Source organism: Narcine bancroftii, chromosome 5 (assembly GCF_036971445.1).
Source record: "Narcine bancroftii isolate sNarBan1 chromosome 5, sNarBan1.hap1, whole genome shotgun sequence".
NCBI classification, from domain to species: Eukaryota; Metazoa; Chordata; class Chondrichthyes; order Torpediniformes; family Narcinidae; genus Narcine; species Narcine bancroftii.
Window position 1 is genome coordinate 37,247,034 of NC_091473.1, and position 26,930 is coordinate 37,273,963.

The window sequence follows — 26,930 nt, forward strand, 5'->3', positions numbered from 1 at the left end:
TTGGTTTTCTCTTGGCAAATCTAGTCACTAATTTCATTTTAAAGGAGTCTATTGTTGCCAGTAACTCCCCCACTGATGGTACTTCAGAATCTATATGATATTACGGAGTACCTGGAGGTGCATGACAAGATAGGCCAAAGTCAGCATGGTTTTCTAAAGGGGAAATCTTGCCTGACAAACCTGCAATTTTTATTTTAAGGAAACCACAAGTAGGGTAGACAAAGGAGATGCCTTTAACAAAGTGCCACACACAAAGCTGCTTAACAAGATGAGTGCCTATGGAACTACAGGAAAGATACGAGCATTGGAAGAACATTGGCTGATCGGCAGGAAACAGAGTAGGAATAAAGGAATCCTATTCTGGTTGTCTACCGGTTAGCAGAGGTGTTCCGCAGAGCTCAGTGTTGGGACCCCTTCTTATTGTGTTGTATGTTAATTATTTGGATTGTGGCTAAGTTTGCAGATGATACAAAGGTGTGGAGGACCAGGTAGTGGTGAGAAAACAGAGTCTGCAAAGATTTGGATAGATTAGGAGAATGGGGAAATAAATGGCAAATGAAATACAACATTGTAAAATGTATGTTCATGCACATTTGGTAAAAGGAATAAAAAGACTTTTATTTGGCGAGAAAGTTCAAAATTCAGAGGTGCAAAGGGACTTGGGTGTCCTTGTGCAGGGTAACAAAAGGTTGAGTCAGTGGTGAAGAAGATGAATGCAATGTTGGCATTCGCATCTAGAGGACGAGGATATAAGAGCAGAGATGTGATGTTGAGGCTTTATCAGGCACAGTTTGGGTACAGTTTAGGTCTTCCATTTAAGAAAGGATGTGCTGGCATTGAAGAGGGTTCAGAGAAGATTCACAAGAATGATTCCTGCAATGAAGGAAATATGAGGAATATTTGACAGTGCTTGGGCTGTACTCCTTGGAGTTCAGAAGAATGAGGGGGACCCCATGGAAACATTTTGAATGGTGTAAGGCCTGGACTGAGTAGATGTGGCCAAGTTGTTACCCATGGTAGGGGAGTCTGGGACAAGAGAACTAACTTCAGGATTGATGGGCATCCATTTAAAACAGATATGCAGATGTGTTTCTTTAGCCAAAGAGTGGTGAACCTCAGGTGGCTGTGGAGGCCAAGTTGTTAGGTGTATTTAAGGCAGAGAATGACAGGGGAGGGGGGGGCTGAATGGGAGAATGGATCAACTCATGATGGAATGGTGTAGATTCGGTGGGCCAAATGGCTGCCTTCTGCTCATATGGTCTTAAGATCTTGTACTATGCTTTCCATTAGCTTGTCAATATCTTTGGGTTTCCTTTATTTAATTCATCGTTAGTTGTTTAATCTTACTGTCTTTTGCTGCATTAGTATGTGTCTCTGAAAGTACAGCGGACTGAGAATTGTGCCTGTGTGGATATCAGGTTAAGACTTTTGATGAGAGTGGGTATTTCCAGTGTCATACCATAATTTTATGATCAGGGAACACTGGAGAATTTGTAATTGTCAGTTCATGGTATATCTTCTATTTTTCTATTGAAGTTATTTGCTAGTAGTATCTGTTCAGCTTTGTTTTCTTGTTTCATTCATTGACGATTTATTATTAACTTATTGTCACTTTATCAATTACATTTTAATATCTAAAGAAGGATAAATATTGACAGTTTTGCTGTACTCTAAAACATTTTGTTTGTTTTGATAAGTAAAGATGTAAATTCTATATTGGCAGTATGATGTCATATTTTCAGCTGATTAACTTTTAACTTCATTATTCATAGTTACTGAAAAAAACATTAAATTTAAATTTAGACATAGGGCATGGTAACCGGCCCTTGGGGCCCACAAGCCCATGCCATCCAATTACACCCAATTGACCTACAACTCCTCTTATGTTTTTAATGGTGGGAGAAAACCAGGACACCCAGAGGCAATCCACACAGACATGGGGAGAATGCACAAACTCCATATTGACAGCACCAGATTCGAACCCTAGTCACAGGCGCTGTATCAGGGTTGCACTAACCGCAACACTATCTGTGCTGCCCCTAGGGTTAAAACATTGATAACTCGCCTGCAGTTCAGTAGAAAACCACAGATAATTGCAGACTTTGCTGCGAAGAGACCTGACTTCCTGATCTTCACATTGTTGCACAGGTGGCAGGAACGGGAAAGTGTATAGTCAAATGCATGTACATGTGGCCTCTTATTTGCACTTGGACTCATTGAGTTTGGAAGGTGAGGGATCAGAAGCAGACTCATTCAAATGGGTTTGCTGATCTATAATTTTGGTAGTTTTTTTGTTTTGTAAAAAAATTACATGAAAAAATTGGATTAAGATTTTTTGACTTATTGTGAAATTGAGCAATTAATTACAAAATAGAAATTACAATTTTCAGTCATTTCCAGTAAAATCGCCTTATTCCTAAGATATTATTGACTGATTATTTTTGTTGTCATCTTTAATGATCAAGAATCATTAAGTTTGTCTTTTCTCTTCTTTGGCTTGGCTTCGCGGACGAAGATTTATGGAGGGGGTAAAAGTCCACGTCAGCTGCAGGCTCGTTTGTGGCTGACAAGTCCGATGCGGGACAGGCAGACACGGTTGCAGCGGTTGCAGGGGAAAATTGGTTGGTTGGGGTTGGGTGTTGGGTTTTTCCTCCTTTGCCTTTTGTCGGTGAGGTGGGCTCTGCGGTCTTCTTCAAAGGAGGTTGCTGCCCGCCAAACTGTGAGGCGCCAAGATGCACGGTTTGAGGCGTTCAAGTCTGAGGAGTTCATGTGCAATGAGGGCAGACCGACGTTCAAGTCGGTGGCTGTCAGCCTTGTCTAGCATGGTTCTGATGTTCCAGCATGCTAGCTTGAGTTTGTGAGCATCTTTTGAGGGGGAGGACATGGGGGGGGAGGACGTGGAGGGGGGGGAGGACGTGGAGGGGGGGAGGACGTGGAGGGGGGGGAGGACGTGGAGGGGGGGGAGGACGTGGAGGGGGGGGAGGACGTGGAGGGGGGGGAGGACATGGAGGGGGGGGAGGACGTGGAGGGGGGGAGGACGTGGAGGGGGGGGAGGACGTGGAGGGGGGGGAGGACGTGGAGGGGGGGGAGAACGTGGAGGGGGGGGAGAACGTGGAGGGGGGGGAGGACGTGGAGGGGGAGGACGTGGACCTGTCCTCGGGCCTGCGCAAAGGAGCTTTTAGGTGGAGTGCAGTGCGCGCAGTACTGGCCCCACCCTTTACACCCATGGTTCGTGTGCCGTGGCCAAGCAAGCTGGGACGTGGCAGCGAGGTCCTTGGGTCGTAGGTTTTATATCGGAGTGGCCTTCTCCTATGCAGGTTTCTTACCCGGGCTGGAGGGGCCTGCCTCCCCTCCTAGGTCGGTCCATACTGCCCGGACCGGGGCCGAGGCCACTGCTGCTCTCCCTGTGCCCGTACTGGGGCCGCCGCCTCCCACTCTCTGCCCGGATCGGGGCCTCCACCTGCCCCACTCGACCGAGGCCGGGGCCGCCGTCTCCCCCTTGCTCCTGCCCGGATTGGGGCCGCCGCCGCCTACCCTCAGCCCGGACCGGGGCCGGGGCCGCTGCTGCTCTCCCTGTGCCCGGACTGGGGCCGCCGCCTCCAACTCTCTGCCCGGATCGGGTTTACGAATTAAAGAAGCAACATAACTTTTAAAAATCTTGTACATATGCGCAGATTTGTTCATTAATTTGAAATTGACATTGTGCAGTAACTCTGCATTGTTTATGCGGAGGATGAGTGGGGGGGGGAAACACTTACAAATTGGGCGCAGTTTTGATACAATTTGCATTATAATAAGTGATTGCACTCACAGCAAAAAATATTTTCCATAAATGTTGCTTTTTTAAAAAAAAACATTATTTACACATTTTAACATAATGCAAGTTCATAGTTGTGGGCCCATTTTCCTCAAAGCTGAGAATCTGAAGACAATTGTTCAGTGAATGGATTTATTTATGCAGCTGTGAATCTGTGTTTGTTTAGCTGTGGGGCATAAAGGAAGCACTCTTTGCTTTCCAGGAATCAATATATCAAAAAAGGCTTTCCAATTTTCTGTCAGGATTTTATTGTAATATTCTTTTAGTGGAGATCTGCACCTTCCCACTTCAGAACTTATTTCTCCTGACCTCTGACTTTATTGTGAGCAACACCAAACTGCATGGATATTTATTATTCATTCATTCTTTGGTCCAATATTTGTTGCTCATTGTATATGTCATTGAGATAGTAGTGATGGATTGTTTTAATTGATAAGCAAGTGTTTGTGCATCTATTGGGAGATGGGGAAGTGCAGAGAGACCTAGGGGTTCTTGTGCACCAGTCACTGAAGGCAAGCATGCAGGTTCAGCAGGCGGTTAAAAAGGCAAATGGTATGTTGGCCTTCGTATCAAGAGGGTTTGAGTATACGAAAAAGGATACCTTACTGCAGCTGTACAGGGCCTTGGTGAGACCACACCTGGAGTATTGTGTGCAGTTTTGGTCACCTTATCTGAGGAAGGATGTTCTTGCAATGGAGGGAGTGCAAAGGCGATTCACCAGGCTGATACCTGGAATGGCAGGAATAACTTATGAGGAATGATTGGGCAATTTGGGATTGTACTCGCTGGAGTTTAGAAGATTGAGAGGGGATCTCGTAGAGACTGGCAGGACTGGACAGAATGGATGAGGAAGGGATGTTTCCGATGGTGGGGGAGTCCAGAACCCGGGGCCGTGGTTCGAGGATAATAGGCAAATCATTTAGAACCGAGATGAGGAGGGTGGTGAATCTGTGGAATTCATTGCCACAGAGAGCAGTAGAGGCAGGTTCATTGAATATATTGAACAGGGAATTAGATATATTTCTTCAGTATAAGGGACTTAAGGGTTACAGAGATAAGGCAGGGACAGGGTACTGAACTTTAAGATCAGCCGTGATCTCATTGAATGGCGGAGCAGGCTCGAAGGGCCGAATGACCTACTCCTGCTCCTATGTTTCTATTACAGAACTAACGTAACTGTGAACAACATAACTGCGGGTTGATAATATCAAGACCAGGAGAGAGTGCTGACATCATTCCATGACTGATTTAAATGGGTTGTTATGAAAATCTTGTATTTGTTTTTGCTATAGCTACAGATGCCAACTTATTATTTGCTTAATTTTTATCTAATTATTGAGATTAGAATTCCCAGCTGCCATTGGTGGATATTGAATTGGGTATTTTTATCAATGCAACAAAGATTTCTAATTCAGTAAAATTGTCATTTTATTATGCACCTTCTCATATTGCACTTGATCTGCAAAGTTGTAATCACAATTGCACCTTTACAAATCCAGTATTATCCTCACAAAACTGTAAATGTTGAAAAGGTACAGAATGTATCATCGAGGAAGTAGTATAGAAGGATGAAAATCGACAACATGAAAAATAGGAAGTCAGTGGATTGAGCGACAGCAAAGAGAAAGAAATCAAAAGTAATTTATTCACTATTAAATATTTTCAGTCAGCGAACTGAGAAATATCGGATTGCAATTCAATTTACATCATGATCCAGACCATCAAAATGCAACAAAGTACAATACCATTTTATGTTCTTTTTTTTTAAAAAAAGATCTTTAAGAGATTTTTCCATCTGTTTGCTTGGGATTGAGATTTCCCAGCCGTATTGCCTTTCTGAGAAAACTCTGTTGGCTGTTCAGTGTGCATCAGTTCTAACAATTACAATAACTGCTTAATGATTGACAGAAGGCTGCTCCTTCTGTGCATGCTCAAACGTGCCCTTCTTGAGACCCTGTCTCCTTTCTTTAAAAATTCTAGGAATAATTTTCCAGTCTAGTGTCAACCATTTAAGGTGACCGAGAATGACTTGTATTTTTTAATGTAAGGAAATTGCTGCTTTGATTACTTATCCACAGGGTATCCCAGTAGAAGTGGTACAGATGGAGACTTGTGTTTGGACACCTGTTCTTTCTTATCCACATCACTGACTTGTGTGGAGAAAACAATGGTAAACTTGTTAAATGATCAATCAAAGTAAAAAGGAGAGCGAAGGATTGGAAGATGTTTGTACTTCTTGCATCCATTATGTACATCTTACAACTATTGCATAATGTGCACAAAAATTAGTTTTGTGAGGTGCAAAATAGAAGCATTGAATAAGAAAAAAAATTGTGATTTGACCCTCCTTCGGAAGTGATAGGTATTCATCTTTTTTGTCACTTGCTCTACTCTCTCATGAACTTGTTCACTGCTTAAATTTTAGCCTAGAGCCATCTTCTATGTTGCAGTGGGGGAGGGGTTGTCTTTGTAAAATTGGTTAACATGGAATATAGGGTTTCAGCAATTTTTAACTGTGAGGTTCTTTTTCAAGTGGTATATCGTCCTACAAAGCAGACTGATTTACAGGCGGTAAGAATTTTCATCTGCGACGCTCATTTCAAGATCTCAGGCAGCAGGTGAATAGAAGCACTATTTTGCCACCTCCTCTCTCATCTGTGGAAGGATTTTACACCTTACACAGTGCCCTCATTAACCATTTCAGAACTCACAGCATTGGAGTTGAAGCCAACCATCCTCAATCTTGAGAAAATTAAGAGAAAAGTCAGGGAGAAGGAGAGTGTAACGAGATTGATAGTACTCTGAGACTTGTGTGCAGCACAAACACACTTTTATTAGCTTACAATTAATGGCTGGTATCTACAATGGTCTTCAGGTAAATTGGAAGTAAGGTGGGAAAACAGGGTTTATATCTGGACCGATGGGGGCGGAGCCAAGAGGCGGGGCCGGACGTCTAATCTACCCATAGATAGTGAATTCCAGTTCACTGCATTCACCCCTTCTTTCAGAATTGAACCTGCGGGTGAAAACAGAGACCACATTCAGCAACATGAGCTTTTTACAATTATTTACAAGTTGAGTCTGTCTGGGGGCTTGGTTATTCTGGTCGAGTGCCTTAGAACTGGTGGATTTTGATCTTCCAGAACTTCCTGTGCCTCCTGTAGGTCTTGGATACTGGGACTCAAAGAGAGACTCGGGGTGGGGGGGGGGAGTGGGTTCAGGATCCGATGGTTGCGTGGTTGGAACCATGTCATCCGGAACCCTGCGCGGGGTATTTGGGGGTTCCAGGCCTATTGTGGGCATTGGGATCTCAGTTCCTGAAGGTACCAGATCTGTGATTAAGATGGTGTCCTCTCTGCCATCCAGGTATGCCACTTAGGCATACATTGAGTTTGTGTGCAGTAGGTGCAATCTCTACCAGAGAGTCCATTTTGGTTCTGAACTGTGATTGGGGGACATTGGGCCTGAGTACTCCATGGTTGCACTTTTAAGGTGACACAGGAAATCGAGGCCCAGCTACACATAAGCACACAAATCCTCCAATTCATACAATCAGAACTTACAAAATTCCCCCTCCCCTTGACAGTTAAGTGAACAGTACAATACACCTGAATAGTCGCTGAATACAATTGCGAGACTAGATAAATACGATAGTCCGTTGGGTAAACCTTTAAGTTGTACTGCCGAGCAGTCGCAGATTTTATAAAACTTCCAATTGGGCCTGTTCGAGAGATTTTGCCAGATCGAGGGTACTGGCAAAGTCCTTCTTCCCCAACTCTAGTAGTCTCTGCCTCACATACCTCGATCTCACTCCTGCCATGAGTGTATCCTGGTCTTGTTCTTCTTCTCTCACCTGGGCTGAGACCACTTTGTAGTGGCACTTTTTTGTCAGTGTCCATAATTCCAGAACATAGTCGTCCAGCGATTCACCCAGTCATTGCCGACATTGAGAGAGTTGGTGTCTCACCAGCACATCATTCTGAGGCCTCATGTAGTGGGTCGTCAGGCCTTTGATGGCCGTCTCATACATCGCACAGTCCCTGATGTCTGCGTATCCCTTGGGACTGACTCGGGAGAGGAGGGGCGATCTCCGGAGGCTGTGGGAGTGGAAGACTTCTTCGGGCTGTTAGGTAAGACTGGAAGCACTCCAAGCAGTAGGCAAATTCTTCTGGGGCCTCTGGGGATGGAGGGTTGATCTGGAGCATGCCTGGCTTTAATAGGGCTTCCATTCCATTTCCAAAATTAAGCAATAAAATTGTAATATAGGTCTACTCAAACGTGCTTTTATTCGCTTACAATTAATGGCCAATATCTACAATGGTCTTCAGGTAAATTGGAGGTAAGGCAGGAAAACAGGGTTTATATCAGGACCGATGGGGGCAGAGCCAAGAGGAGGGCCGGTCGTCTAATCTACCCATAGATGGTGAATTCCTGTTCACTGCAGAGAGATAATGAGGAAGATTGAATCATTTAAGAATGGTGTTTGAGGCCAGGGATGGGAGGGACATTTAAAACACTGGGACAGTTTCATAATTGTTTGAAAAGCAGGTGGGGAGGGGGAGGGCAAGGTAGAGTGGTGGTTGGGTAGGCAGTTCCAAATATGTTCAGGGGCTAGCAATTTTGGCTGGTGGTGAAAGTCTCAATAGTGATCAGGAAGGAATTTGAAAATGATCATGATGGGAGCAGACAGATTTCTGGAGGAGAGGTAAATTGTGATTCTCCTTTTTGCTAAGATTCATCCCACTGGTGTTAGTTTCACAATAAATCCAATCACTTCAAAAAGGAAATAATTAAGAAATAACACAAGAAACCGAAGTTGAAATAAGTTGTCCATTTGTTTGGACTTTAATCAGCTGTTAGTTTGTCAAATGTGTTATGAATTCACTTCACCTGTGTTTCACAATCAATTTGGGCTAAGAAAGAAGATGGACAGGCAAAGCAGATTATGTTGACTCATGCAACTTGGAAATAATTATTCATTTTGATTTATGGGTGTCTAAATTTAATTTTATTCATAAAAAGTTATAAAATAATTTGAACTTCAGGTAATTCTGATTTATTGTCTATTATTTTCTGATAGTCAGTTTAGTTCTTCAGGGAACATCCTCTGTCTCTCTCGCTCTCTTCCCTATTCCCTCTCTCTCTCCTTCCAGAGAGCCAAAATCCAACCCCATTCCCCAATCAATTCTCACCATTCCTCTCTCCTGTCCACCATCATATCCAATTAACACCTTTTGTCTGTTGTCTGTACTCCTCCCCCCTGCCATTCTTCCCTATCCACCAGTCTTTTAAGACAGACACCTGTCTGTCTTTTTTTGCTCATGCCTTGAGGAAGGACTCAGGCCTGAAATGTCATTAATGCATCTTTACCTCCTATGAATGTTGCTGTGTTCCTCCAACATTTTGGTGTTTTTACTGCAATCACAGCATCTGCAAACTTTTGTGTTTCATCACTGTAAATAAAATACCGTTGGTTCCTTTAACAGGCAGTTTAAAGCCTGTACAGAGCTGATGGGAGTAGATCTGGGCAGTAGGACCTCATGGAGGAGCAAGGTGTCTCTGCTCCCTGCTCTCCCTGGGTCCACACCAGCAGCAGTGCTGTATTATAGCAGCTCCAGCAGCCCTGCCATTCTTGGTATGGTAAATATCAGTAGCAGTGGAAGAGTTCCTCTGATTGGATGATTCCTTATAGTGTTAATGTCAACATTGGGTCACTGGGCAAGCAATGTTAGGATATCTTGATCCACCACATAAACATTTTTGACATTAAATAAATACCATTGATTTTGTAATATAGCCACTTATTTGCATGGGCCAATGCAGAGAAAATAAACAAACTATAAAATTGCTAGAATAACTGACAGCAATTAGTCAAAAAGAGGTACCAGTTAGACAGCAAATTTAACTTGAAAGTGAATAATTTCTCCAAATGATCTTTAATGTTACCTATTTTGCGGCACGGTTAGCGCAACGCTTTTACAGCGCCAGCGATTGGGTCCAGTCCGGGGTACGAATCCCGCATTCTCTGTAAGGAGTTTGTATGTTTTCCCCGTGTCTGCGTGGCTTCTTTCCACTGGGCTCGTGGGCTGAAATGGCCTGCTACCATGCTGTATGCCTAAATAAACAAAAAATGTTTTGTTCTGGCCATATCAGCTTCCTTTACCTCGTTTTTTTTTGTCCATTGTGCACCTAAAATGTTACAATTCACAGGCCTAACACATTCTTAGTTAATGATGTATATAATGAGGAATGACTAGGGAAAGCAACTAAGCTATCACTCTCAAACTCAGCAGTGCCATAAAGCACTTCCTGGAAGTTGTTCTACCTGTAAAAAAAATTTGTTAAAGTAGCACTGCACAGGACTCCACACCCACTTTTTTTGAAGGGTCTCAGAAGGAATTTCTCCTTGTGTTAGGAGTTGCAAGCAACGTAAAGCCATTTCTGCACTCTATTGCACAGTTACACGCTGTTTCAAACTTGTCTGTCCAGCCTCTTGACACTATGGAACCCCTCACAATTATCATTCTCAAAGGTAAGTATGGAGCTAATTTTGCAGACTTTCAAGGAAGAGTGGTACCCAGATTGTATAGGTGCTTTCACACTTGTGTCCCACTAAATCGGCCATTCAGTGTCTTGGGATAGGACTGGGAGTTTGGCTTTTCACACTTGACCACTCCTAACTGGGACAGTGAATGTTTTTGCACTTGCAAGGAGCTATCCCTGGGGTTAGGACTATTCTACTTTCGACCGGTGAGATCATAACGCATCGAACAATGGTGGAGCTGCCCTAAATCCTGATCAATGCAATATGATCCTGTATTCAAATAAAATTAATCATGCCTAGTTATAACATAATTAAACTTTATGTACAGCACAGTATGAGCCCTTCAGCCCCTGTTGTTGATGTGCGGACCTAAATAGACCTTTATAAGGGACCGTGGAAAAGTGCTAGCAATAAATAGCAATAGCGTGGAGTTTTTAAACAGTGTGGGAAAGTTGGTAGTTCTATCGCACACAATATAGAAATACCATTGTGGGGGGGGGGGGGGGGGGAGGGGTAGTGATGGATCTGCCCTCCCAGAATTTTGTGTGACAGAGAAAGAGTTGTATGCATGGCTGCATGCACGGAGCACTCATGGAGGGGTTTCTCTGCCACATAGCATTCTGGCAAGTCAGGTCCACCATCACTTTTCCCCATGGTCTTTATAAATTGTGCACTATAGCGCTACCAACTTTCCCACACTGTTTAAAAATTGTCTGCTATTGCTATTTATCGCTATTTATTTCCTCTCTCTCTCTCTCCCCCTTCCCCCCGTGACTTTCCCATGGCAAAGTTTATACCTTTTTAATCTTTTCTTCCTTCATGTTCCTGCATTTACACAAAAACTTGGGTCATTTCATTCTACAATGCATTTGCCCATTCTACACTTGTCTGATTGCAATGCCGGCGTCTGCAGACACTGGGGATTGTACTGGGGTCGATGCAGTCTATCCCCAACATAAGATTGTGCCGTCTGACACCAGCACTGAGACAATTTTTCTTTCACACTAGACTCTTTAAAGGCCAATTGGCCATTAACTCCTGGGGCCACTTGCAAGTGTGAAAGAGGCTAAAGACATACGACTTGAATATGGTTAGTGGAGAGACATGTGGGCAAAGATCAGAACACTTGATTGCTCACCAGAGAAATTAGAAATCCTTAAGTTTGCATAATGTGTTAATTAATACATCACAGAAAAATCTATCATTGTCTATGACTAACTCCCTAACAAAGTTCCAGGTTAAGGACATTTATTAACAGTAAACAGACCATCTACCCTGAAGACCAGGAGGCTTAGTCAAAGTCTACATGATGCTCTAGTTACTCATGTACGCGACGTTATTGAAGAAAGAACAGTAAATTTGCCTTGTATGTGTTTATTGGTTTCATTGCTGTTTTTCTGACTGCCTTTGTGAGTGGATATTTTGCTGTGGCAGCAAGCATTGTTTTTTTGAGAAAAAAATCATGTGGGTGCTTTTGGGACAAAGATACTGAATTCAAACAAAGTCAAGTTTATTATCAGCTGATTGCCAAAGTGCAACATGATAAAACGGCATTCTCCAGACCTCGGTGCAAAACATACAGACACACAACCAGACGTAACCCTCATACAAACCAGGGGCGTATCTAGGGTATGGCAGGTATGGCATGTGAACATTTTCTGCTCCCGGTGGTCTCATTCACCACCTTGGGCTCCTGTTAACACTTAGGCACCTTGGGTCCCTGTACTACCTCCGATGACTAGAAATGGTGCATTGAAGGAGACACAATTAGCATAGACAGAGGCCTGATTCGCCTAGACAGAGTCCAATCCCCTCCCACCCACCACCTTCCCCAGCTAATGCCACAGCCTCCCCCCCAGGCCAGTGCTATCCCCAACATACAAAGAACACAAATCTCTCCTTCTCCACTTCGTTCTCCCATTAGCTCTCCACTTATAAAAGGGCTGAAGCCAAATACAACAGGGTAGCCACGAAGGCCAACTCCCGTGAGTCCGCCTTGTCGCCATTTATTTTGATGTATGGAATGTAAAAGGTTGGCCACCCTTTGCCGTAGGCATGGTTTCCCGTAGATACACCCCTGGGACAAATAATACATATGTAGAACAAGTATTCATAGTGTGAGCCATTCCTTTGGTCATTCAGCATTCTCACTGACCATAGGAAAAAGCTGTTCCTCAGCAGTTGAAAAAATGCTTTGTACAGGGTGGAAGGGGTCCTTGATGGTTTTGTGCACCCTTTTCAGATAACAATCCAGGTAGATCACATCAACAGAGGGGAGGGAGACTCCAATAATCCTCTCTACCACTCTAAATGATCCTGTGAATTAACCTCCGATCCATTTCTCTGCAGCAACCATACTAGACTGGGATGCAGCTGGCCAGGAAGCTCTCAGTGGAAGGTAGCCTTGCTCACTTTAGTCTTCTCAGTCCACAATGGATCATTAGTTATGTGAACTCTGAGGAACTTGGTGTTCTCCACTCTCTCGACTGCAGAGTCATTTATGTGTAGTAGAAAGTGATCATAGTCCATGATCATCGACTTGTCAACATTGAGACTCAGGTTGTTACTCTTGCACCATATCATGAGATTTTCCACCTCTTCTCTGTAGTACGACTCATCGTTGATGGAGATGAGACCGACGACTGTTGTGTCATCTGCAAACTTGATGACTCTATTGGAGCTGGATCTGGTGATGCAGTCGTGGGTCAGTAGTGTTAACAGGAGTGGGCTGAGCACCCAGTCCTGAGGTACTCCAGTGTTCAGTGTGATGGTGCTCAATGTTCTGCTATCGACCCAGACAGACTGTACAGGTAGAATCAGGTAAACTGCACCTCATGGTGAATGACCACAGGTTCATTTTCAATTGAAGTTTGATTGTAGGTTCAGGTACAGCAATAGTTAACAAATCAATTACTGGAAGTCAACCCATCCTAAATTATAACTTTAATATTTAATTATGATCTAGAAAATGCCCATTTAATACCAACTCCCAGAGAAATCCCATTTTCCCCCTGTGTTTCCCTGAAGCCTATATTCTTCTACCTGTCCATCAATTCCACAATGATTCTCCCACTGACAACCTTCACTTGGAGAGGTTGGTTTACACTTGGTACTTGCCAATCAGCACGTCTTTATGATGCGGGTTGAAAGAAACTCACGCAATTATGGAGAACACCAACTCCACACAAAATAACTGAGGTCAGGCTTGAACCCTGTCACTAGTGCTGAGAGGCAGAGTGTACAAGATCGGTCATTGAACTGTAGAATGCTGCAGCACAGAAAACAGGCCATTCACCCCTTCTAGTCTGTGCCAACAATTGTTCAGCTAGTCCCAATAACCTGCTAGCATTCCACAACCCTCCAGATCACTCCCATCCATGTATCTATCCAATTTATTCTTAAAACTCGAGTCTGCACCCATTACATCAGATGGCAGCTCATTCCACACTCCCACCACTCTCTGAGTGAAGAAGTTCCCCCTTATGTTCTCCCTAAACCTTTCCCCTTTCACCATGTCCTCTCATGTTTATCTCTCCTCAGTGGAAAGAGCCTACTCGCATTTATTTTGTCTATACCCCTCATAATTTTGTAAACCTCTATCAATTCTTCTTCATTTCAGCGACACACAAAAATAACATCATTAATTTGTTAATTTAATTCAAGATACAACACAGTAATAGGGCCCTTCCAACGCCACCTCAATACATCCATGTGACCAATAAACGTACTAACCATGTACCTCAATACATATCAGCCAGTGTGGGATTGAGAACATGGGCCTCTTCATGGATTCTTTGTTGGAGTCTGGTTTCAGATGGCGACCAAGCCTAATAACCTTGCCGAAGCATTGTAGTTCCATAGGTGCCTTTAAGGAATTGTGGACCCCTGTCAGAAATCCATATTATTGAGCAATGATAGCTTCAAGAATTTTTTTTTTAATGGCCATGAGTTATATGGCAACAGAAATGACACATAATTATATGAGAAAAGAAGCATACAAAATAAATAAATGTGAATTCAACAACAAAAGAAAAGTAATTGACTACAGATGGTGGAAATCAAAAATAAAATCAGAAAATTCCGGAATACTCAGTGTAGGAAGCATGTGTGGAGAACAAAAAAAGAGATAATGTTTCAGAATAATGACCTTTTATTAGAACTAGGAAAACTTAAAAAAAAAACAAATGTTTTAAATTGCTGAGAAGAGTGAAGGATGGAGAGAATAAAGGAAATGTCTGTGTTGTTTGGAAATCAAGAGACTGAATGGCACATGTGGTATTGGTCCCAGGTGAGAGAGGTGGATGAAGGCGGGTTAATGGCAGCTGACATGTCTGGAGGAGATGCAAAGGGAGGGATTCAAATTGAGGCAGAGGAAAGCGAACAGAAGATGGTGGTGGAGCTGTGTGAAACAGAACACTGCAGTTGCTGTAAATGGGAAAGGTGACCCTGGACTTTTGGTTCACACAAATGTAGTTCTCCATCCCACCCACACTAACTTTCACCTTTCCTTATATGGCCTTTCACACTGTTCCCGTGAAGTTCAGTATAAACTTGAGGAACAGGATCTCGCCTCCTAGCTAGGCACATTACAGGGTCCTCGAATTTTCATTGATAATCAGCTGACCAGTTCTGTTGAAAGGTTCTGAACCTGCACCATTAACTCATTTATTCTCTCCCCCCACATGATGACTGAATAGTTTCTTCCAGCATTGTCTATTACTTCAGATTTTCAGTAACTACATTTTTATTTTGTTCCAGTATTTTGTATTGCCCTTTTTCCCAGATCTCCAATTTACATCCTTTCCAAAAGCCTTCACCGCCCTCTCAACTGGCAGCAGCACCAGGTGTCTCACTCAGTCTCTTGGTCTACACCAATCACAGTTATTCCTTTTGTTCTCTCCACCCTTGTTCCCTCATTGCAACTTAAAACAAGCCAGTTTTCTAACTTTTTACAGCTCAGAAGAAAAGTCATCGACCTGAATTATTATGTTTTTTCTCAAAATGCATAACTGCCTTGGTAATGCAAGATATTATAAAGCTGTACATAGAATTATAATTCTTTCAGAACATGTGTGACAATGAGAGTGATAACATGAGGTAGTGCATAGAACATTACTGCACAGTCCAGGGAAATGGGGGTCTTTTATATCCAGAGCATAGAATATAGGAGCTGGGAGGTGATGTTGAGACTGTTTGAAGCATTGGTGAGGTCAAGCTTGGAATATTGTGTGCAGCTCTGGTCTCCAAATTATAGGAAGGAAGGATATCAATAAGGTAGAGGGTGCTGAGAAGATTTACTAAAATGTTACCTGGATTGCAGTATCTTAAATATGGAGAAAGATTGGGTAGACTGGGTCTTTATTCATTGGAGCGTAGAAGGTTGAGGGGGGATTTGATAGAGGTATATAAAATTATGAGGGGAATAAATAGAGTAGATGTGAATAGGCTCTTCCCCTTGAAGGTCGGGGAGATTGGAACGAGGGGTCATAAGTTAAGGGTTGGGGGCAAAACTTTAGAAGTAACATGAGGAAGCTTCTTCACTCAGAGAGTGGTGGCTGTGTGGAATGACCCTCTGGAAAAAGTAGTTGAAGCAGGGTCATTTAAGAGGAGATTAGATGAGTGCATGGATGTGAGGGGGGGTTGGAGGGTTATGGGCAGGGAGCAGGTAGGTGGAACTAGTGGAGTTTCATTTAAATTGGTGCAGACTAGAAGGGCCGATATGGCCTGTTTCTGTACTGTAATTGTTATGTGAATATTAAGTAGAGGTCCTTTGGCCTATGATGTTCTGCTAATCTATCGAACCGGACTCAACCACCAAAATCTTCCCTACCTTACACTCATAACCCCCTTTTTCTTTCATCCACGTGCCTAAGATTCTTTTAAACGTCCCTATTGTACAGCCTCCACCACCATCCCTGGCAATGGGTTTGAGGCACCCAGTGCATTTCTAAAAAAAATCTTATCCCCGACATATCTCATAATCTTTGCTCCCCTCACCTTAAATAGATGTCCTCTGGCATTTGCTACTGTTGCCCTTGGGGAAAAGTTGCTGGCTGTCAACCCTATCTATGCTTCTCATATTCGCTCATCCATTGTAGAAATCATTGAATTGTCATATGATTAAAAGCAAAAATAATTTAATCAATCCTGCCAGTCGTCAGCCCAGGAGAAAATGACACCAGATTATTGTTTGCAGATTGTTGTTTGCAAAAGTAATGTTCAAGTATACTGTAAAAGGAATATAGATATCTTTTAAAAAATAATCAGTGGGTCAGAGAATATGTGCTGCATATAGTCACAAGTTTGGAGATTTACTGATCCTATCAATTGAGCTAGATCCGCCAACACAGAGTATGTATTTAGTATTGACTAGTCCTTTGAAAATTTCATGCTGGTATTTATTCATCTGCCTAAAGGTAGCAGTGAACATTTCTTAACTTTAATTCTCACATTGGGGTAAACATTGGTATTAAATCAAACAAAAAACAAATTTGTTTATCAAAACTATTCACACACGTAGATTGATACCAGATCCAATCTTCATCATTGAGTAACAGAGAGACAGGAGGGAAACAACCCTGTCAGCCTACTAGATCTGCACTGACCATAAACTGTTCAATTTCACCAATCCTAGATTAATCTTTGGGTTTTGAAATTTGTGATTCCCACGAACTTGTTTTTGCATGAAATCCAGGCCACAGGATTATTAATCTGTTGATAGAAATTTAAACTACAAATTAAAATTCATCCACATATGTAGCTTACAGAGATTCAATTTACAAGTTTTAACCATTACACCCTCATCCACAAGTTGTTCCTTGCATACATTTTAAGACAACACAGGTTTTGAATAGAGTTGCATGAAAATGATCACTGAAATATCAACATAACCCTCCTCATTAAGAATCATGCATCACCTAAGATCTCCGAAGTAAGTTGTCGGAACACTTTTGAACTGGCAGAAAGACTGATTTTTGTGAATGCTTTTCACATCCTTGTGTTTGACCAGTTAAACGGTTGAGGTGAAGTGGTTGACAGTCTCAAACAAATTTCACATCTGTATTATCCCAAACTGTGAGTTGTACATAATTCAGTAAATATTTGGTCATCAAAGGATTGCTGTTTTAAGACATACATATATTTGTTTAGTAGATATTGCTTTTTTTTAAATTTTGAGGTTAAAGTGCATGTCAAATTATTATTTATTGTGCATTTCATTGTGTTATATCTCATTGGGGAAGGTTTGATATTAAAAAAAAAAAATCCATTCCTCATTATCATACTCAAAAGTACCTAAAGACCAGATCCTGTGCTTCAGGCAGGATATGTGGACAAGTTCAGCTGAATTTCCACTACTTTAAAGTTTTATAGTTTGGCTCGTTGTATACTGAAAGATGTGCATCATTTTAGTTCTAGGAATTTGTGTATATTATTGAAACATTCTCTTATATTGGTTTCGGTTCCTTTCCCTTGCCTTGAACAAGCTGGTGTACCAGAACTAAAAAAAATTGTTAAAACTTGGAAATGCTGGAAATACTCAGCAGGTCCAGCAGTTGTGGAAAGTGCAGCCGAATCATCATTTCAGGCTGATGACCTTTCTTCAGAATATATATCTAACTAACCTCAGTGTTTTTGAAAAAAATTTGGAATAATTCTACTTTTATGAAAATGTTACAAATGCTCCATTTTCTTTCTTTTCTTTTGGATCATAGGTTATACAAAGAGCCAAAATAAAAACAAATGGAATAAAGGATATCCCAGCAATACTTTGTCAGATTTGGAAACCCTTAGGCAGAGTGTTGCAATGCAAAGTTTAGCTGACATGAAGAACAAAACCACTGGATCAAGAAAGCTCAAAAGAACAAAACGTTTTTTGTCCTACCCCCGATATGTTGAGGTTATGGTAGTGGCCGATAGCAGAATGGTTGAACATCATGGAACAAATTTACAACATTATGTTCTCACTTTAATGTCCATTGTAAGTACTGTTGCTTGTATTTTTCTGAATGCTTTACTTGTGATTTCATTTATCAATTTACACTTTTACATGTTGTTGTTTGTTGAAACAAATGCTGGTTAACTAAGCAGGTAAGTTCAGTTCCTTTCTCTCCCCTTCTCACCTATTCCCTCTTTTCAACCCCCTACCCTCAACTTACTGTTACTTACCCACCACACACACACACATCCCTCTGCATTGTCTACTGTGCCAGCCAGGCCACCATCCTCACTTGCAGGCTTCCACTAATCTCTTTTCTTCAGCAAATGCTTCCACTTTCCCCCTCCCTTCTCCTGGCGTAACTTACTTCCCCTTTTTCCCTTTGTCTGCTTTCATCTATCACTTCTTCCCACACCCAACATTCCTTCACCTTGTTTGTGGCCCTTCACCTCTCCGTGGTCCACCTGTTACCCCCTGACCCCTCTATTGCCCATCTTCCCTTTCCTTTCTCAGTCCTGAAGCAGTGACTATCCATTTTATTCCATGAATGCAACCTGACCTGTTGAGTTTCTTCAGTGGTTTGTTTTTTTTTTGCTCGATATCCCAGCATTTTTAATTTCTTTTGTGAACACGTTATTGAGATTTGAAGCATTATATTGTAGTCTGCCAACTCAAAAGGTTTTGGATGATTGAGTTAAGATGTTCTCTAAACATCAGCCTTTTTAAAACGATCAGAAATGCTTTAATAATAAATATAATCAATTGTTTATGAATAATGTTAAAATGTTGCTGGTTCTAGGTTATAAATTATCATCTAAATCTAGAAAAAATCCATACCAATCCAAAAACTATTATCTTTACAAACGTGCAACAGTTCTGAAGATAACAGAGGAAAATGAATTCTTAAGGGGATAGAGATTTAAAGTGTGAAGTATTTTTTTTAGTTTTTATTTAGTACCATAATCTTTTGTTAACATTTTGTCTTTCATCTGTTGCAGGTGTCCACAATCTATAAAGATCCAAGCATTGGAAATCTTATAAATATAGTTGTTGTGAAACTAGTTATTATAAATAGTGAACAGGTAACTTAGCAGTTAGGTAGTTTAATATTTAAATACTGCAAATAAAAGAAAACTACTTCTTGACGCTGTTTTCATTTCATTCTCAGGATGGTCCATTTATATCATTTAATGCTCAAACAACGTTAAAAAACTTCTGTATATGGCAACAGAAGCAGAATAATGCAGATGAAAATCACCATTCTCATCACGATACAGCCGTACTTATCACAAGGTACGGCAAAATATGGAGGTATCATCCAAGAGGAAGATTACTTTGTCGAATCACTGACAGAGTAATGACATTTAGCGTACAGGACATAAATGTTCTGAGTGGAAATGTGAAGTTGTTGCAGTACCATTATTTACTATTCAGTTTATTTTCCAGTAACTTGTAACTCCCTGTTTCTTTCATATATTCTTCTTTCTTCTTATTTCATGGCAATTATTTATCGCAGGGCTTCCCAAGCGTTTTAGCTCACAGAAACCTTTTGGGAATTGCGGAACCCCATAATTGCAAAGTGGACGCCAACTGGAAGTAGAATGGTGTCAACTTCCGGTTCGAGTGAGGTTCAGTCTAATTTGAACTAAATTATTTTTAGCACTGAGGCAGTGCTTACAAAATCCCATTTCCTTAGAATGTTATTACTTTGTTTCAACTGAATATTAACCAAATTGCAAATACAAATATCACTGACCTCCCAGACCCCAAATCACCGACCTTTCAGAAGCAGGTTTCCAACCCATTCCCAGCTGTCCTCAGGCCGGATCTCCCACCGCCTCTGATGTGGGTATCCACCTTGGCCCTGGCTGCCTGCAGGTGGAGCTCCTGATGCCTCCGATGTGGATTTGCATCCACGGCCCCTGCAGCCCACAGGCCTGAGCTTCCAATGTCTCCATCGTTAACCCCCATCCCCAATGACCAGGTTCTGGAGCCATCGTTGCCTTCATCGGTGACCCTGACTGCAAACATACCTTTGCCCTTGATGCCTCTGTCGCAGGCCCCGGTCCCGACCAACACCATTCTGGCACCTACACCGACTCCATCATTGGTTCCCACACCAACCTCAGTGAGGGGAGGGGACGAGGGAGAGGGAACACAAAAACCACAGTTAGCAAAAGCCATTCCCGCTGTACTGCACACATGGAATATCTTTCAATTTAAATTTTAAAATATGGCCAGCTTCGTGCCAAAAGAAATCCAAGTCTCTTTGGTTGAAAATGGCATCTTGAGGTCTGATATTCTGCACTGCTGATGTCAGGCCTCAAGATGCAATTTTGTTTTGTTAGGGTCAAGGCAACTGTTTGCTGCTGTCGCAAAAACACAGAGATTTAAATGCACAGGTAAAAAGTAATTTAAAGAAAAACAGTTATAACTGGTTATAGTTATTACTACCTATTTCTTCAACAGAACCCCCACGGCTTTCCACAGAACCCTTGAGTTCTGCGGAACCCAATTTGGGATATGCTGATCTATTGATTTTTATCACCTATATTTGTCCACTATTCTATTGAAGTAATATGTTCATTACAATCTCCAAGTTGCTTCTGATTTGAATCATGCGTTCTAATTTTAAAATGTATTTTATTGAAGAAAGTCCAAAAACAAAGCACTTGCTCTTTTTCAGAATCAATTGAATGGTTAACACTGTATAGTTTATGTTACTTCCGAGATTTGTAAAATTGAACATGTGTTGTTTTAAAGTTTTCAGATCAGGTGACTGTTGAATAAAAGATAATCATTTGTAAAAGGATTTAACATGACCAGGGAGAAAATTGTGTGTTTTAAATTTTCTTCAGATTATTTAAATAATCTATGGTCAGCAAATCCTACTTCACAATTTTTTTTTTTTTTTGCAGTGGAATTAAAATTATCCTGAAGATGTCCTAATCTTACCTAAATTTGTAGATGGAACAAAATAGTTTTCCCTTTGTCTGTTGAGAATTGAATTTAATGTATGTTTTCTTTTAGGCAAGACATTTGCAGAGCTCGGGATAGATGTGACACCCTGGGTAGGTTTTGGATTTATTATGCTTGTGAGAGAAACATTATTAATTTCCTTTGATTATCCTTAGATAATGACTGTATGACTTCGGTGCCTTCATGATGGGGTAAAGTTGGAGAAACTTGGTGGGTGAATAGATGAGATTCCTTTGGATTACACTGAGTAAAATTCACAGCCTTGTTGTACTTAAGATTCATTGTTAATGAATGGTGGAGCAATAACCAGGATGTATTAATTTGCAAAACAAGCTGATAAGATTTTAAAAACATAATTTGTTTATTGATTGAAGCAAGGATGGAAGTTTATAATTCTAATTTTAAAGCAATGAATTTCATATCACAACACAAAATCTCAATCTTTCATTTTTTAAATTATTTTGAATCAAGCTTCACTTTCTGAAAGAATTGAAAAATATTTCCCTCCCCCTTTGGATTTATTGCAGGTTTGGCAGAGCTTGGAACTGTATGTGATCCTTATAGGAGTTGCTCTATCAGTGAAGATAATGGATTAAGCACAGCTTTCACAATAGCCCATGAACTAGGGCATGTGTAAGTCATCAATAAGTCATATGAAACATACTTGATGTTATTAATTTTGTGACAGCTGCTTTGGAAAAACAGCATGCTTTGGTATTTGAATTAAATTGGATAATTAATTCAATAATAATGTTTCTAACAGGTAGGGCTTTTTATCTGTAGCTGAGACTTAAAAAATTCTGAAGGATGCATTCAGTGTGAATCTTTCCCTTGATGAAGGATTCTGTCTTGGAGCAGGCTGAGTATATGGGGTTGGCCACTGAGGACTAACATGAGGAATAATTACCTTTTTCAGGCAAATTCTTTAGAATCTTGGACTTCCATAAGCCAGGCTGGGTTTTTTTTTAACCAAAGGAGATGAGGGATACTGGAGAACTGGTAGGAATATGAAGCCAAGACTGAAGATCAAGTGATTTTATTGACAGGCAGAGTGGGCTTGAGAGGTCACATGACCCACTCTTGTATCCTATGAGTTTTGTACTTCATGGAATATACAAACTTTAAAGTAAATATAGGTTACATTACACACAACCTAACAAATTTACATTGTGATGGAAGTCCAAACGTCACCACGAGCTCCATGTTTCCATATCCCATCTTCTCCAATTGCATCAATAGCCCTCTCCTCTACCATGCAACTCCAACCACACTCACAATAAAGACTATTGTGACTTGCAGCAAGCTGTGAGATTCCCTCTTTTTTCTTTCTTAAATTCAGCTCAGCAGATACAAGTGTTATTTCCCAGGGTTCCACCATTAATAAATTCCACCAATTTCAACTTTCATGGACCATTCCTCATTTTGAATCCATTCACGTTCCCTCCAGCTTTGCAAAATTTCTCTCTATCTTCACTACTTTTCTTCAAAGATGTGTTGACATTTTGGATCAGATCTCCCTGACCCTGCGATCTGTACAGAATTGCTGTGTGCCATCCCCACCTCACTGCATTCACTTGGTTCTTTTCCACCAGCCCCAAAAAGCTACCCACAATCCACGTTATTTCAGCTTCCCACTTGCTCCAGCTCCCAACCACAGCCACCAGAATCTGCCCAACCAGTATGAGACTTTATTAATGTGTCACTATTACTTTGCATGCTCCTCATCTTCTCTCTCACCAACGAAGTTAGTGACGTGCAATATACAACTAACTCTGAATATTCAGAACCTGCTTTATTGTCATGAATAAGTGTCATAAATTCAGAAATCCAATGGCGGAGGGGAAGAAGCTGTTTTTGTAATGTTGGTTGTGTGCCTTCTTGATAGTAGCAGTGAGAAAAGGGCATGGCCTGGGTGATGAGAGTCCTTTATGATAATGACTGCTTTCTTAAAGATGTCCGTAATGGAATGAAGACTAATGCCCATGATAATGCTGGCTGAATTTACAACCCTCCTCATTGCTGTCTCTGATTCTGCCAATGACCATGGTGTCAACAGCAAATTTGTAGATGGCATTTGAGTTCTGCCAAGCCACGCGGTCAAAGGTATAGGGAGAGTAGAGCAGTGAATGGTAAGCAATCTACAATAATGAAAAAAGAAAACCAGAGTCAAGCAGACTCTCTGGAAAGAGGAACAGTTAATGTTTCAGGTCAAAGACATTTCACCAAAAACTGAAGCTATCTATAATCACAGGCTCCCCTCTATCTGCTTGGCAACTTCTTGAAAGCCAGCATTCCCAGCAAAAATAAAAAACACTGTCCCACAGTAACTGATCAAGTCGTACCCCATATCAGCAATCTGAAGGCTTTGGCCTTTTATAAAATGGTAAAAATAATTATAACCAAAATATTTGAAAATACCTAACATGAGAAAATATTTTCAATTGTCTACTTTTGAAATAAATTTAAGTTAACAATTAAATATTTTGAAATTAACTCAAGTAATTCCTAAAATATAAATCATTTGAAGCATATTTACCTCCCTTACAGCCGTGAACATTTATTTTTATTTCTTGTATTTTATTTGCAACTCAGTCGAGACTGATTCTGGCCAATTTAACCTGCACTGCCCAACTACACCCAAATTAAGTCAAGTCAAATCAAATTTATTGTCATCTGATTGTGCAAGTACAATTTGACAAAACAGCATTCCCATCTCCTCGGTACAAAACATGCAGACACACATTCAGACAAACTATACATATGCAGGACAAATATTTCATCTGTACAAATAAATGTTGTTTCATGAATGAGAGCCTCGGATGTTTAGTGTAAGCAGTTTATTTTGTCATTCCGCATTCTCACTGCCCGTGGGAAGAAGCTGTTCCTCAGCCTGGTGGTACTGGGGCTCTGATACTCCTCATCTCTTCCCTGATGAGAGCAGTTGAAAGATGCTGTATGCAGGGTGGATGGGGTCCTCAATGATTTTGTGTGCCCTCTTCACACAATGATCCCATTAGATCACATCGCTAGGGCAGAGGGAGACTCCAGTGATCCTCTCTTCCACTCTTATGGTCCTGTGGATTGGCCTCCGAAATTAGCACACAACCCCATTGCACTAACCATGCCCCATTCAGACTTTCCTGTTTAACTAGCTCAGATTCAATATCCAGATTTCCCAACGTAACTGTTGGAAAAATGCAAGAGGTTGTCTCTCACTGCCGGGCTTCATTAGAATGACGTGGCATTTATGTGGGTCATAAGTAATATGGGTTATCAGAAAAGTTGTTCAGCACTGAACTAGCCAAGCTGTTCTCATTGCTGTGTAGAGGCCTTGTGATGAAGACTTCTCTGTTCAACAGACTTTCAACCTTTTAATCACACATTGTCAGAAACTGAATAAATTAGGGAAACTCGCTTAAGTTTAAGAAATCCATTCCTCTAAGATGTCCAAATCTTAGACACAATTTTTTCTTTGAACCAAAAGTAGACTTTATTCACAATCAATTATTTATGAAAGGAAAATCATTCAAAGTCTCTTCACATTCTTAGTTTCGTATCCATATATTTCCATTGCTGGCACAGTTCACTTATATTTACACCATTACTCCCCTTCTATTGTTTGAGGGGCTTTCCTTTGGTCTCAACCCATCAATGCTCAGCCAGTAACAGAAGGGGTGTAGGCCAGCCATTCTCAACTTTATTTCAGCAAATGGCCCCTACCCAGAAGTCTGCTCAAAGTTTATGGCCCCCCCTTCCCTGAGGCCAAGTTTTGGTTTCTTTTGTACTTCCCTCCTGACTACATAAAAATATGTCCCAGTCGGCAACATTCCAGCACCAACAACTCCAGGTGCTGAAAGACCAAAAGCTTTTGGGCAGACCAAAGTGTGTCTTTCACCAAGTTGACGGTCTTCCAGGAGTTCTGTGTACCCTTAGGAATAACGCATAAATCAGAGAGCCCTCTGTCACACTGCTGTAGGGGATGAACCTTGACTAAGGCCCTGCATCCTTCTCCACACATTCTTAGCGAACCTGCATTCTGCAAAATGATGCGCAGCTGTCTTCGCTCCACCGCAGTTATCTCGGGGACAGTGTGCATCATGGATGGTGTTCCAGTTGTGTAGGAAGTATCTGACTGGGAGGTCTCCTTTCACCATCAGCCTATCCAAGTCCTGGTGCTTGATTGTAATGAGGCATTCTGCCAGTTGACCCTAAGAGTCTGCTCCTGGGACCACCCCACCATGTCCATAGAGTTCTCAGAAACCATTTTCACACCACAGGTGAGCAGTGACCCTAATTTGTCACAGTGAAATTCCTGGCAATTTAGGACCTCCAAGGTCTTTCACACATTGGTCCAAATTCCCAGGAATTTGCCTTCCTTGGCAATTTAGGGCAGGTCCCATCCCCAACTGATGACATGTTTTTAAAAACTCACAGGAGTAAGAGTGAGTTCATCCCCTCCCATTTGTTGGCTGGTCGCTAGCTCCCTCTTCTTCCCCCCCCTCACGCTTTTGGCATGTTGCAACGGTGTCATAATGCTGGATGAATGGCCAACTTTGTTTCCCATAATTCCTCACGCAGCTGGAACTGCTGTGGGAAATCCAGCTGTGTGAGGGATTATTGTTAACAAGGACGGCCATTCATTCCGCATTGTGCTGCTGTGGCAACATGCCAAAGCAGCCCGCAATCGCTGACGTCACGAGGATTCCCCTGCTCGGCCATTTGCCTTTTCATATTGCAGGGAGAGGGTAGTCCGGGAAAATTTCCCGGGTCAATCTTTTAACACCAAGGTTCACTGGAGGGTTCCTGGGAAAATTTCCCGAGAATTTTCAATTTACAATGCTATGCGAAAAGGCCAAGTGTCTGCAGGATGTTCTGTGCTGACCACTAAACCTTAAACATTAGTATTCCATCAGCTTTAAGCATCTGCCTTAGCCTCAACTTGTGTTACTACATGGCAACTGTGTGTAATTAACAAGCAACAAAGGAAGTTTGACCATAATGCAAGTTTCACATTTACATTAATTTCAGTAATTCATTGATTTTGTTGTCTATTGCAACCAAAACACCTATTTTGTACTTTTTGGCCTCTTCATAATTAATTTTCAAAGTTCCAAAGTCATTTGCATATATTATAAATGGTTGGTGTTTCTCATTATTTTTTTTTTCTTTGGCTTGGCTTCGCGGACGAAGATTTATGGAGGGGGTAAAAATTATAATTTATGGATTAATGTATATCTCTTCAAGATTCTTGTTTTCACATGTCCAAAGCATCCACGGAAGTTTGGACGCTGAGTCAGCTGACAAAATTTTATGAAGCATATGGGTATGTTTCAGTTGTCATTTTCTGCAAATGAGAACAATATTTTTAGCACTTCCTTCAGGCCTTTGTCTGAACAATTCTATGTCTACTTGAGTGACACCACTCAGCTCATTCCATCATCACATTCTTTCTCAACACAGTCAGGATTTCTATGGATTCAGTACATACTATTAATCTGCATTAATTTATTTTAACATAGTGCAGTACATTTCGGGTTATTCAAAAACCAGTTAACTGAGAATTTCAGTTATCTGAAAAAAAAATTGCGGCAGCAATATGTCACAAATTGAAGAAAAATAATCTTTTCTTAAATTTATGCATTTTATCTTATTTT

General features: G+C 41.3%; 1 protein-coding gene across 5 annotated transcripts in view; it reads left to right on the forward strand.

The window, feature by feature from the left end:
* The window catches only part of adamts9 (ADAM metallopeptidase with thrombospondin type 1 motif, 9), a 290,215-nt gene that overhangs the window by 18,847 nt on the left and 244,438 nt on the right, over positions 1-26,930 (forward strand). For all 5 annotated transcript variants that reach the window (XM_069937131.1, XM_069937130.1, XM_069937132.1 and 2 more), the window contains exons 4-8: positions 18,074-18,339; positions 19,296-19,379; positions 19,466-19,590; positions 21,328-21,368; positions 21,804-21,909. In XM_069937131.1, coding sequence (XP_069793232.1) covers positions 18,074-18,339; positions 19,296-19,379; positions 19,466-19,590; positions 21,328-21,368; positions 21,804-21,909 — 622 coding nt within the window. The remainder of the gene's footprint in view (positions 1-18,073; positions 18,340-19,295; positions 19,380-19,465; positions 19,591-21,327; positions 21,369-21,803; positions 21,910-26,930) is intronic.